At 61.7% G+C, this 11,865-nt stretch overlaps 1 protein-coding gene across 1 annotated transcript; it reads right to left on the bottom strand.

The window, feature by feature from the left end:
- Window positions 1-368: 368 nt before the first annotated feature.
- ADAMTS15 (ADAM metallopeptidase with thrombospondin type 1 motif 15) lies at window positions 369-10,516 on the bottom strand. Its single transcript, XM_075723362.1, has 8 exons — window positions 9,596-10,516; window positions 5,054-5,186; window positions 4,210-4,377; window positions 3,487-3,770; window positions 2,701-2,878; window positions 2,396-2,577; window positions 1,591-1,766; window positions 369-1,146 (listed from the first exon to the last, which is right to left on the bottom strand). The coding sequence occupies exons 1-8, from the start codon at window positions 10,514-10,516 to the stop codon at window positions 369-371; spliced, it is 2,820 nt and encodes a 939-aa protein (XP_075579477.1).
- Between the last annotated feature and the right edge of the window lie 1,349 nt (window positions 10,517-11,865).

Here is an 11,865-nt window from a genome sequence, read left to right as displayed (position 1 = left end):
CCCCTTGCCTGTTCTGGGATCCATCCTGGGCAGCCATGCCCCTCGTTTCCATCCATCCCCCCAGCGAATCCCAGCCTCCGCCGGTGGGTTTCCACGTCGTTCGGGGGCTTCGAGGTAGATGTTCATTCCCGCTCTGTCTCCAGGTGACCTGGTCGGTAAAATCCCTCTCTCCTGGGTGCATGGGGTGTGCACATTCTGTCCCCACACCCAGGTCCCTTTCTTTTCCCCCCCATTTTTTTTTTCTCTTTTCCCCCCCCAGTTTGATATGTGCTATGGACATCTCCCCCTCTCCCAAGCCCTGGCTGCTGCTTGGCTGCATCCAGCCAGAGGAACACCATGCCATTCCTCGCAGACACCCCTTGACCCACTCAGCACGGCCTCAAGGTGCAAAAATCCAGCTCCTGCGGCTTCCTCCGAAAATTGCAACTCTCCCGGGGCAGCAGGCGCCCGGTTGGGACCAAGCACTTCAGCGCCCGTCTCTTGAAACCCCGACCGCAGCTCTTGGAGCAGGGAGACCAAGGTCCAGCTTCCCACGCCGGGCAGGGCTCCCCGCACAGCCGGACGTCGGCCGGCCGCTGTGCCGCGTCGCATTCGGCAGCCGGTTGGCCGTAGGAGTCGCGACAAGCCACCGACCGCTTCTGCAACCCATCACCGCAGGTGACGGAGCAAGCCTCCCAGCCGCCCGCCGCCCACTTGTAGGAGGGACGTTTGTAGCTCGGTCTCCCACCGTCCAAGCGGTTGGACAGGCTTAGGACGCTGTTGTTGAGGTCCGGTGGGGTCTTGCCCTCCTTCTTGTAGGACTTGTCCTCCTTGCTCTCCTTGGGGAGGTAGAAGGAGTAGCGTACCCGAGGAGGGGTCATCTTCCCCACAGAGAGCACCTCCAAAGTCAGGGGTTCCTGGATGGGTTTGAAGGCTTGGAGGCTCTCGACGGCGGTGCCGGTGCCGCTGTACCGCAGGACGCTACCCTTCACCATTAGGTCCCTCTCCACGGCCGAGACGATGAAGTGGCCGTTCAGCAGGTACTTGCCCTGCCCGTTCTTCAGCGCCAAGTAGTTGTCATCGTTGATCAGCCCTTTGTAGCCCCGCTGCCTGATGTCGATGTTGGAGGCGCCCGCGGGGATGACCACCACGAAGTTGTAGCCGTGCCTGGAAGAGAAGGGCAGGCCATCAGGCCGGGGACATCCTGCTACCATGTGGCCCCAGCCCGAAGCTCTGCAGCTACATCCCTGAGACCTTCCCACGCCTACGGTTATCTCGTCCTTCCCATGAAGATAATTTTGAATCTCCTCCCTGCACTGAGTTTTGTCTAGGCTGAGGTCACCCAGATCTGAGAAGATGCTTCAGCTCCTCTGGCTCACCAGGACAGATGTACCAGAGAGAACTCCATCAGCAGAAGCCGATAGCATGTTAAACGTGTCCTGCTTCTCCTTCAGAGCCAGCTCAGGTCTCCACACAGGGACATACACCAGCACCAGGAGCGTTTGCTCAGGGTGGACTTAGCCCCCATCACCATCTCCACCACCTTCCTGCAACCACCCCAAAAAGCAGAGCTGAGAGAGGGGGAAGCACACGTGGTCACCTAACACTTACATGGGTTTGGTGAACAAGCCCGAGACCTTCTTGCAGCTCTTGTTGTCTCCTCCACACACGCTGCATTTGTCAAACTTCTTCTTGGAGCCCAGCTTCCCGTCGCAGCCCGCTTTGATGCATTTGCCCTGGACGCAGACCGAGGTGGAGTCTGGGGAGCAAGGGGTGCCGTCCACAACCTGCACGAGGGTGAGCAAAACAAGCCGCTGCATTTCCCCATGCCACCCTGCAAACACCCCTGACTGCAGCCATCCAACCCGGGGCTACCCAAATCCATCCAACAGGTCCTGAGGAGATGCTAACAGGCACCATGTCACCCTTTACTCATGTTCTGCTTTGCAGTCAGGCTTTCTGGTGTCTCTGGGGAGACCCAGATGGGACTATATCCCTTTTTTTTGCTGCATCTACATCATTTTCTGCCCTTTCTGCTGCATCGGTGCAAAGGGAAGAGGCTGCACTGGGGAGACAGCTAACACCAGCCCTGCTCAGGCCCACATCTGGCCACCTGCCCTGTCCAATATGTACATCGCTTCCCCAGCACTGTAATTATCATCCTCTGCTTTAGGACTATGGGCATATCCCAGAGGCACCTTTACAAGCCCAGAGGAAGGCCCTCCATGGACCAACTCCAGCCCTGAAATAGATAAGCGGACACATACATGCTGGTTCGTACCAGCCCGGTGGATTCCCCTCCTCCATAGCCTCATCTAACACCAGCTGCCCACCAGACAAGGAAAATTCATGCATTTCCAGGCACGCTGGAGTTATCTTACAGCCCAGATGCTGACCCCGAGGGTCCCTCACCAACCTTGGGTGCCAGCACGTAGAAGTAGCCAGTGCCGTTAGCCCGGCAGATGAGCTTGCATTTATCCCGGGGTGAGACGCCAGAATATTTGGGGACCCAGGAGACAGAGGCAGTGAGGCGGTTGGTGCTGTGGCTGTAGCCGTTGAAAGCCTCACACTGCTCCTCGCGGAAGCTCTTCCCTGGCACTGGAAAAAATGGGGATGTGCATGGGATTGGGGACCAGCCTGGACCTCCCGTGCTGGTTTTACGGGGGTTTTTTTATCGGTCATTGCACACAACCACAAGCAAGCTGAGCTCCAGCCCCTTACCTGCAGCAGGGCAGGGGTCCAGGTTGCAGGAGCGGTACTTGACACGGATGCCCTCGCAGTAGGAGCCCCCGTTGGCAGGTACTGGGTCAGTGCATTCCCGCTTGGCCAGCTGCACCCCACCACCGCACGTCCGTGAGCACTGCCCATAGGGTGCCCACTTGGCCCAGCCGCCGTCCACCTGCGGGGATGTGGCAGGGTGAGATGCTACGTCCTCTTCGCCACCGGCTCCAACCCAAGCGGGGGCTCCCCGGACTCAGAGCCATCTCTTTGCAAGCAAAATCTCTGCCAAGTGCCCCCAAACCTGCCTGGGGCTGGATGGAGCATAGCAGCAGCATCCCTCTTTGAGAAATATGCAATAGCCAAGGGACCTCCATCTCTCTTTTGTGTTCAAAAAACGGGCAGAGGTGGCACTTTGGGACATGGTTTAGTGGGCATGCTGGTGTTGGGTTGATGGTTGGACTGATGATCTTGGAGATCCTTTCCAACCTTAACGATTCCTAGTTTTTACTTTCATTAAAAAATAATGCAGCCACCAAGCCAGGAAACATGAAATTATTACTCTCCCCTTAATCGGTTTAGTGGTGGACTTGGTAGTGTGAGGTTAATGGTTGGACTGGATGATCTTAAAGGTCTTTTCCAACCTAAACGATTCGATGATTCTCTTCACGTCAGCATCCCCCACCGGGTCCCCAGCGCCAGGATGATGGGGACTGCTCAGCCAGCACCAATGCAACAACTCAGGGTGACCCCATGGGATGGTTTTGGGCTCACGGTGCAGGTACTCACCCTGTACTTACTGATGTTATGCCTCTCAACGCAGGCACCCTTCAAGCAGAAGCGTCCCTCGCCGCAGCCGGTGCCGTCCGCCCAGGGGAAGTGTCGGGTCTGGCAGACGATCTGCCCACGCGCCTTGCCCGTGCACCAGAGCTTGGCACAGTATTGCATGTACGGGCAGGGCTTGGAGCCCACGCCGAAGGCCAGCTCGCACTGCTGGTTCAGGCTGTAGCTCGTTCCCGGCAGGTCTTCTGGCAGCGGGATGGGTTTGGCAGGTTGGTCCAGCAAGCAGTCTCCTGCGGGAGCAGGGATGGGGGGATCTACTGGGTCCTCGGGAGGTTGTATGGACCAGTGTGGGGAGGTGAGGGATGGCTGCTGGGAATTTGGCCAAAACCATCGCAGCTGCACGCTGCCAGCGGGACCGTGCCCCAGGGATGCGCTCGAGGTCAGCTGCGTCCCAGCCCCAAGTGACTCCATCTCTTGGTGACACTGGGTAGAGCCACGCCGGCAGCCTCAGGGCAGACGTCACTGCTGGGGACACCCTGGCACCAAGGAAGCCCAGCCCATGCAGAAACACTGCCAAACTCCCCGTTTCCTTCTAACTTTCTTTGTAGAGGAGGGAGAAGAGTTGCTCTACAGCCCATCATCCTCTCCCGGTAACCAGCCCCAGGGATGGATCCTACTCCTATGGGGCAGGGACACAGGTAAGAGGGCGAGGGGTGCAGGAGGGCTCACCGTGGCCGCTGTCGAGGAAGTCGGTGATGATGGCAGCGCTGCAGGCTGACCAGGGGTTGGCGCGGTCGATCTGGATGAGGGTGGGGGACATCATGTGGTTGGTCTTCAGCCTCCCAAAGACCTCCTCGCAGGCCTTCACATTGTCATGGGGCATGTTGAAGACGTGGCCTGGGTGGAGGGGATGAGGGGAGAGCAGCATGAATAACCCCGCTTGGCACACAGATTAGAGCCCGCACGCTTCTTGCAATGGGGGAAACCAAGGCACGGAGTGGAGTGGACCCTTGCAAGGATTGCAAAGGCTGTGTACAGCCCAGGAGAGAGCCGGGGAAGGACGATGCTTGTGCACACCCCGGCTCGGACCGCACGCAGCCGCCGGGAGCTTGCAGGAGCAGCACACATGAGCCACCCTGCCGGTGGCAGCCCCGAGCCAGCGTGCTTTCCGGCACGCTGCCCCGGCTGCTTTGTGCATGGCCAGCAGTGGAAGGGAAGGACAAAAGAAGTTGCAAAGAGAACGGAGATTCAGCGCTCGCCCCCCCGCGCCGTCCCTCCTCCTGCCGAGCACCGCAAGTGTCTCCGGAGGTAGGTGTGCCCTCCGCCTGCTATTTCAGGCCTCCCAAATCCTGGAAACCCAGCCGAGGTAGCAACCACAACAGCAAAGCCTTTTGCTTTCTCAGCAGCTCTTTCCCACCCGGCTCCGGGGGGTCTCATGCTCCAAGGTGGAGTTTCCCTGTCACCAGATACTGGTTATTGTCTGATCTTCTGGAGGCTGAAAGCAGGGTTATTTGGAACCTTGCTGGCTCCTGGCATTCCTCCCGAGAGGATGGGGAGAGCACGGGAGCCTTACCCAGCTCATGGGCGGTGGTGAAAGCCGAGGGCAGCCCGTCGTCCTCAATGACGGAGCAGCTGCGCTTGGGATCACACATGGTGCCCACGTCCGCCATCCCCAGCGTGTCGCAGGTGGTGGCACCGCACAGGTCCTGCAGGGCACAGAGATGAGGGGTTAGTCCCAGGGCCAGCACGGGTGTTACGGTCCCCCGTCCCCACCCCATCCCGGTACCCCACAGGGAGCTGATCCCAGGCTGCTGGGGGGAGGCAGCCCAAAGGGATGGGGACGGCACCAGGCTGCAGGGGCAGGAAACCTCACCCAGACGGGGCTGCAATGATGTGTTTGCATTTCACCCTGGCACTGGGGATGCTTTTTGTGTGTAGCATCCTCCCGTGCCTTCAGTGATAGCCTTTCCCACCTGAACGGCTCCTCTGGCTGGGGTGGAGCCGGTGTTGGCACAGAGGAGTCAGCCTGGCTCTGTTCTTCAGCGTGAAGTCAAGGACCGGACCCAGGCAGGTGGATGGGAAGGCACCTGGCCTTGGGCTCACAGCTGAGCTGTTTCTCAACCTCATTTCTCAACTTCTTCCTAGGAACAAGAAGCCCCTGGACCAGGTCCAGAGGTTTCCAAGGCGAAGGGAAGTGCTCCTGTCTCTCCAAGACACTTTACAGCTGTCCCTCGAGGAGCAACCAAGCCCAGATTGAAGGAGGAACCAGCCCAGCCTTCCACCCCCGACACAAGGACTGCCGGACCCCACGTAGATGCAGCCAGGACAGAGGATGGGAAGGCTCCCATCGTAGGTGGATCTGCCCTTCTTCGGGATGCAAAGGCACTCGTGCAAATAAGAAGTCCCTGTTTGAAGACGCACTGCCGCTGCAGCCTAGCAATAGCCTTGTCCTCAGATGCCCCTTTCCCCAGGGGTCTCTCGGTGGCTTGGGAGAGCTGGAGCATCGTCCCCATCCCTCGGTGCCATCCCAGCCAGGCTGGGAGCTGCAGGGGAGGCCGGTGCAGGGGGCAGGGAGCAGATGTCCACATGAAAAGAAAACGTAAGGGACTCACCGGGTGCTCCCGTGCTATAAATAAGCATGATTCATGCTCAGCGCTCGCCCAGCCAAAGCGCCTGGGTTGCTTGAAATCTCGCATGAGCGGCTCTGCCAACATTTCCAGCGAGGTTTCCAAGCTGAAGGCATTCCTGCGCAGGCAGGTTCAGCCGTGGGTAAATAACAGTCCCGACGACTTCAGAGAGCCCCGGCCAGGGCTGAGATGGCTTTAACAGGAGACCTGTGGCTACAAAGTCTGGAGGCACAGACAAGACTGTGATCTCTGGAGAGGCGAGGCAGAGAAATGCCTGGGTCTGGGCCGGCTATCGCAGCCGGTGGAAAACCCCATCGTACAACTGGGTTCAGCTCTCTGCTCTGCAACAGTTTTCCTTGTCGGCTGGGACCCTGCCACATCCCCGATCCCACCGTGCATCGCTGCTGGCAGGGACAAGCAAGTGGCAACCCCGCATCCCCGGTGGCAGGGCCACCGCTGGCGAGCGCAGGGTGACTCAGTGGGGCTGGCAAGCCCGGGCGCAGGGTCCCCCTCTCCCAAAATGCCACCAAGAGCTGGTGCCATCACCGCGCTGAGCTAACCCGGCGATGCAGCTTGCCCGAGCCCCCCTGCCCGTGCTCTCCACTGTGGCAGTGCCAGTGCTGGGGTGTTGGGGGTGAAGGTGGGGTGTGGGAGGGGGACGACACAGCATCACGGGGCAGAGACGGCCGCTCGCTTTGAAGAGTTGCTGTTTCCTCGCTGGCGCGGTGAGCTTTTGGCTTCCAGCCCAACACCTGCACTGACACACTGACCCACTTCTTGCTCTGAACCTCGCCTGCCGGCTGCGGGGATACATGAACGAGCGGCTCGTAGAGGGGTTTTCCCTACCCCCCCAGCCACAGCCTGCCAGGGGCAACCCGCTTCGAAGGGCTGGGCAGCATCCCTGGGCTCTACTGAGGGGTCCTGACCCTCCCAAAACACCTCCTCCAGCTTTGCCGGGGGTCCAGCCTGCTCAGGAGGGGAGGCGACGCAAGGATGGAGCTACGGAGGGGAGGAGAGCGAAATGCAAGAGGTTCAAGGTGGGGAAGCGGCATGCAAAGGGCCAGCTCTGCCCTTGCACGGTGTGCTCACCGTCACCAGTACCCCCCGCCGCCAGCCCAAATAAAGGGAGGATGCCCGGTGCCGCTCGCACCACGCCAAGGGGCTGCAAGCAACTCACTCAGTGCACCATCAGCCATCTGCCAGCCTGACCTTCATCGGCGGGCACTTCTTCATCCCCTCGTGAACTTCTCGAGATGTTCTGCAGGTCACTTGGGTGGGATCCTTGTGGCTAGCACATTAATTCGCCTACTCAGAGACCATAAGCACTCTCCCTACCACGAAGGCTTCCCACATGTGTCCAAAGCAACCCTGAAAAATCTGAGCTTTGAGCTACAGAGTGCGGGTTTTCCAAATTCCCCGCAGCATCTGCTGCACGCTAAGCTACAGCCAGCCGTTCCTTGGTGTGGCGTCCCTTCGGTTTTACAGCAGGCCAAGGATGCTCAGCAAACCTTTGCTGGTGGGATGTCAAGGTTCAGGATGGGTGGGATGCTTGGCCGAGCACTTTGCCGTGGTGTTTCCAAGAGGTAGGAGTGTGGTTGAAGGCTGGATGCTCTGCAGGAGCCTCCAACAAGCGCCGGCTCAGGTAGGAAGGGGAAGGTCCCACGGCTGCGGTTGCTGGCAGATCTGCACCCACCGGCCGAGCGGGACCGAGCTCCCCAAAGGCAAATCTGCAATCCGGCACGACCGACGTCGGGAGGGAGCAAAGCCGAGCCCCATTCATCAGCAACTCGTTGACACAACTGGAAACTGCCTATCAACCGGGCTTGAGATGAAATTTAAGTTGGGGGCTTATGTAACAGGTTTTTGGCAGGGAGATAAGCTCCAGGGTGTCAGGGGACCACAGATGGATGCATTCAAGGAAGGCAGATGTCTCCTCGACCGTGTGCCTTTGCACCGAGCTTGCTTTGGGATTTCAGGAATGGATGGTTTAGCAATGTGTAAAAAATGCAGCCCGTCCGTGATCCGCAGCTTTGGAATCGCTGGGACCGAATCCATCCCACGTGCGGCTCCGGTGACCTCAGCGGGTTTCCACCAGAGATGGAGCTGGCTCGTCGCTGCAGGGGCGTCAGCAGGCTTCCTCCTCTTTGCAGCCGCCCCGCGCAGGCAGGAGCTGCTCCAGCAGGCTGGGCTTCATCCCTGCCTGCGCTCCGGCAGGATTTACAGCCGGACAGAGGACACGGCCCCTGCCTGGGGCGGGGGGCACAAGGAGGATGGGCAGGATGAGGTCTCACACGTGCTGCACAGCATCGTTCCCGCACCGGGCCATCATCAGCCAGCACTGACCCTAGGCTAGGGGCGGCTGAGCCGAGCTGGCCGCTATATCCTTCCCACCCACGAGTGCTCGACCTGGAAAGATGTTTTGGGAATGGTCTCCCTGCTGTTGAGGGGAGTTCCCGACCTGTCCCTAATCCAAAGACATCTGGGCAGGGATGGGGGAAGGAGAAAACAAAAAAACGTGACGGTCCCCTTCAAGCTGAGCTCGTCCTTCTCCCCTCCCGTTAGCGATTTGGGGGTGCAGGCTGTAAGACCCCAGAGCCAGGCACCGCACCGACGTCAACGCCGAGACGGGACCACAGGGAAGAGGAGGAGCATTTTGGGGGAGGCTCTGGGAGCCGTGTCACTGCTTCGGTGTCACCCGCTCTGTGAGGACGGAGAGCTCACCCTGGCGCGGCCATCGCCCCATGACGCCAAAGGCGAGCAAAAAGCAGCTCGGCAAAGCCCCTCTCCCACCGCAGGGACGCGGCCAGCTCACGGCAGCGCTGGGGGAGACTCTGGCCTCCCCCCGCACGGGCTGCGAGCGCTGGCTCTATCTCTGCTGCTTTTCTTCCAGCCCTGAACCGGGTCCACGCGGAGCAGCCAGCGTGCGGAGGAGAGGTCCAGGTTCTCAGGAGGACCGTGAGTCAGAAGAATCGGGGAGAGGTTTTTGGTTTGTTTTTTTTTTTTTTCTTGGCAGGTGGCACCGTGAGCTCTTCCCAGCCGGGGAGGGGGAAGCGGGGCCGCGCTCCTCCTCTTCTGGGCTCGGACCCCACGTTTCGGGGTGGCGGCCGCTGTGCGCCAGCGCTGCCGGGCACCGGCTGCCGAGGCTCCTGCCAGCAGGCAGGGATGGAGCGGCAGGTTTCTGCCCGTGGGGACAACCTGCCTTTGCGCACCTCCTGGCCTCGCTCACCCCCTGGCAGGGCTTTCTCCGGGCTGCTGGCCAAAGCCTGCCCGGAGGATAGCAAAGGGCTGGCTCAAGCAGGCTTGCTCCGCACCTCTGCTCCCCTCCCGCCCCGGCATCTGAGGGTGGAGGGTCCCTTGGGAAAGGGGGATCGGCCACAAGTGCAACCTCCTCCGGCGTGCACCAGAGACGGGGTGCAGGCGGCCTTGGCACGGTGCAGGGCTCCTTGAAATTGGGGACAGCCCCTCTGGGTCATCCCCCCTGCACCCACCTGCTTGGTGAAGAGGATGGCGGTGTCCCAGTACTCGGGGTGCTTGTCGTTGACCTTGTTCCACTTCTTCTGCCAGGCGCAGAAGTTGCGGAGGGTGAGGGCGGCGTTGCCCGTGACCTTGGGCCCCTTGTCGTCCTGCCCGATGAGGAGGAACTTGACCACCGAGATCTGGATGGGGTTACGGATGCTGGGATGCTTGTAGAGGCGGGCGGCCGTGGCCATCAGGGTGAGCAGGTAGTGCTGGAGGTCATCCCCGTGGAACTTCACCATCGACTCGTCGGCCACCACCAAGGTCTCCACGTAACGGGGGACCGAGGCGAAGCGCTTGGCCCGACCCCCTTTGCCCCCCGCACGCCCCCGGTACTTGTCCAGCGCCTGCAGCACCCCGGGGGTGAGCCCGGAGCCCACAGCACAGCGGGATGCTCCGGCCCCGACGGGGCGGCCGGGGCTGCGGCGTTGCAGGCGGTGGGCTCCGCCGGCCGACCCCCCGGCCAGCGGGCTGATGATGTACTCGGCTCCACGGTAGCCGAAAGCCCCCCGCAGCCCCCCGCAAAGGCTGAGGGCGGCGAAAGATTCCCGGTCGGCGTTGACATCCCCCGAATAAAAGCAGTGGCGGAGGCCGGGGAGGGGGTGGGTGGCATCGGGCGAGACCCCCAGGTAGTGGGCTGCGAAGGCGGGCGCGATGAAATGGGCGTCGGGGGAGAGGTGGAGGTAGAAATCCTCCCCGAAAGCCGAGAGCTGGAAAACCACGGCTTGCCCTCCCCGGGGGGGTTCGGCGGGCCCCCGCCTGAAGTAAGGGCGCCCGTTGATGTCGGGGTCCAGGCGGAGGGGGGTCACCAGCTCGGTGTCCGCCGAGGGCCCCCCCGAGGGCTGGCTCAGCCCCGGGGTGCCCAGCAGCAGCAGCGGCAGCAGCGACAGCATCGTCCCGGCGGGCTCAGGCCGGCGGCATCGGGGTTTTGGGGAGGCGGGGGGGGGGGGAGAAAGCAGGACCCGGCCCCCCCCCTTCCTCCCGCCCTCCTCCTCCTCTTCCCAAACGCGGAGGCTGGAGGGGAGCGGAGCGGCCGTGCGAGCCGCCTGCCCCGCCGCTACCTGCCTTATGGGGCGCGATGGGTTTAAATACGGCGGGACCGGGGCGGGGGGAGCGGGGCGCGGCTTGGCCCCGCCGCAGCCACTCCGGTGCGGGGGGCCGGGAGCGGCGGGGCCGGGAGCCGCGGGGCCGGGGGAGCCGCCGCCGCCTCCCCCCGGGGCGGGGGGGGGGGGGGCGGGATGGGGGCCGCGCAGAGCATCCCCACTCGTGTTCGTGCAGAGGAGGGGGGGCCCCCTGCACCCCCACCCCCCACCCCGGGGTGCTCCCGCAGCCGCTGCCCGGTGGCTGCTCGAAGGGAAGGGGAGGGATGAGGCTCTGCGGCCCCGGGGAGGGGGGGGCTTTTTTGGGGGGCAGGGGTGTGCGGTGAGGGTGAAAAGTCCCCTGCGCCACGCTGGTGCTTGGGGCGCTTCGGCAAAGCGTGGGGTCGGCTATTTGGCAGCTGAGGGTTTGGCTCTCGGACTTCTTCCAGAAGGTGTTAAGCTGATTAACGGCAGGACTCGGTGATCTTAACGCTCTTTTCCAACCTAAACCATTCTATTCCATGTTTTTCACAGCCCAGGTGAGGCCAGCGCGGAGATCCGGGCTGCGCCCGCTCCGTGCAGCAAAGGGTGCACCTTCAGACCCCAGCCAAACGCCGCCCCGTGTGCCTCCAGACCCGGGGTACCCCCCGCTCTTCTCCCTGGGGGACCAGCTTTCGGGGCATCCCCCGCTACCCTACCCCAGCTCCACTCAGTGGCTCCAGCCAAGGGTCAAAGAGGCGATTTCCACTCCTCCAAAAGAGCTCAGCCTCCCTGCATCCCCAGGGCCACCAAAGGGAGCACCGGGTAAGCGCTCATACCCGTAACACCCCCTCCTCCGAGACCCCAGGACACCCTACATGGCGTATATGGGAATCTCCCCGTGCCCACCAAACCAAGCGATCACCAGAACAGTGTTTGGGACCAGGGGGGATGCTGGGACAGCCGATGCTATTGGGAGGTAGAAAGATCTCATCGTGGGTGGGGTTTTTTGGGAGCAGGACAGCTGAAAGGAGAGCGACGGAGAGTCCTCAGTAACCATCTGTGGCTGAGGAATAGATTTATTGGCAGCAATAAGCACCCCGACGTCGGGATGGGCTGCACAGGGAGGTGCCCGATGGGTCTTTTTCCCCCACACGCAGCGGCTCTGTTTCCAGGCAAGCTGG

The sequence above is a fragment of the Pelecanus crispus genome, chromosome 19 (assembly GCF_030463565.1).
Source record: "Pelecanus crispus isolate bPelCri1 chromosome 19, bPelCri1.pri, whole genome shotgun sequence".
In the NCBI taxonomy this organism is placed as follows: domain Eukaryota; kingdom Metazoa; phylum Chordata; class Aves; order Pelecaniformes; family Pelecanidae; genus Pelecanus; species Pelecanus crispus.
Note: the sequence above shows the minus strand (reverse complement) of the source record. Positions and strands in the feature narration are given on the sequence as shown.

Excerpts from the sequence above, each read along its gene's own strand:
- ADAMTS15 (XM_075723362.1), bottom strand. The coding sequence starts at position 10,516 with ATGCTGTCGCTGCTGCCGCTGCTGCTGCTGGGCACCCCGGGGCTGAGC. Across the intron at positions 3,771-4,209 it reads CTTCCTCGACAGCGGCCACG|GAGACTGCTTGCTGGACCAA; the intron begins GTGAGCCCTCCT and ends CTGCTCCCGCAG. Across the intron at positions 1,767-2,395 it reads TCTACGTGCTGGCACCCAAG|GTTGTGGACGGCACCCCTTG; the intron begins GTTGGTGAGGGA and ends ACCCTCGTGCAG.